The 1,249-nt window shown below is 46.5% G+C and overlaps 1 protein-coding gene across 1 annotated transcript; it reads right to left on the reverse strand.

The window, feature by feature from the left end:
- Positions 1–4: 4 nt before the first annotated feature.
- LOC112093472 (dehydration-responsive element-binding protein 1D-like) lies at positions 5–676 on the reverse strand (the record flags this gene model as incomplete). Its single annotated transcript, XM_024171968.1, is given in 2 exon segments — positions 5–378; positions 381–676. Coding segments are annotated over 2 exon segments (558 nt in total), but the record flags the coding sequence as incomplete, so codon positions are not given.
- Positions 677–1,249: the final 573 nt, after the last annotated feature.

Below are 1,249 nucleotides of genomic sequence, written 5' to 3' on the forward strand. Positions count from 1 at the left end.
GAAGTAGCCCTTCCGCCAAGTCAGCAAAAAACCGTGGCATACCAAACATTTCCTCTTCATCCGTATAAAACACTCTCTCCTCCTCCTCTGTTACAATACCCTTCTCCTCCTCCATTTCCGCCTGCACCACCTCCTCACTCCCCGAAAAGCCACCACATTCCGCCTTTGGCCGAAACGCCTCGGCAGCCTCCGCTGCGGCCGCACGGATGTCCTTAGCATCCGTGGAGGCAGGGACGGGCAACTGCCATGCCGAGTTCGCGAAATTGAGGCAAGCCGACCTCCCTCTCAAAGCCAACGCCGCCACGTCGTGCGCGCGCGCCGCCATCTTCGCCGTCGGGTACGTCCCGAGCCATATCCTAGACTGCTTGTTCGGCTCCCGCGGAGCTCGCAAACCCACTTGTCGTTGTTCCTCCGCCGCACCCCGCGGTACACCGGGTGCCTCGTCTCCTTGAACACCATCCTCCCCGACTTCTTCTTTGGCCGGCACGCCGCCAAAATCACTTCCTCGTCCGAGTGCGAAGCTCTAGCGCTGTTAATACTTGCGTCAGAAATTAAATTATCCATTAGAGAATCAACAACTGCTTTGACGCTTTTTAAAAACAAAAAGTTCTTGACTTAGTACGTAGTAGTACTTGTCGAAATCTGTTTTTGAGAGTTTTAAGATAAAAGATCAAATAGAAAGTTGAATTTGAGAAGGTGAGAATACGAGAAAAGGATTTTTATAGTATTTTATGATGATTTTTGAGGTGCGCGAATTGGACACGGGAGCTGAACGTGAGTGTGAAAAGGTGCCATGCCAGTTGATGATCGTGACTTCGGAGAGGCCACGGTTCCCACTAGACAAAAAGAGACTTACCTACTAAGTTACTAGGTTGTTCTTTGACTTATATTTGACTGCTGACAAAAGTGGAGCCCAGAAAATAATTTTAAAAAAAATAAAACTAGAATATCCCAAATTTCGTGACGTTTGTGTTTCCCACGTGTTCCTAGCCATTACTGCTAATGGGCACGTTTTTGTTTTAATAGTATCTGACATGGTAGTCACAGCTCAGCACCAGATGTATGTTTTGTGTCGTGTTTTTGTTTTTGGTTTGGCTTTGCCCAGGCGGCCAGTGGGAACTCAAGGCAGAAAACGACAGGCTATCGTACTAGAAGAGACCAGGATATATTTGGATTAAACTTTATAATCTATGTTTATATCCAGAATATATTTATTTTATTTAATTTGAAAAGACCATACGTTTAACCT

This window comes from Morus notabilis, unplaced genomic scaffold (assembly GCF_000414095.1).
Source record: "Morus notabilis unplaced genomic scaffold, ASM41409v2 Scaffold2527, whole genome shotgun sequence".
NCBI lineage: Eukaryota > Viridiplantae > Streptophyta > Magnoliopsida > Rosales > Moraceae > Morus > Morus notabilis.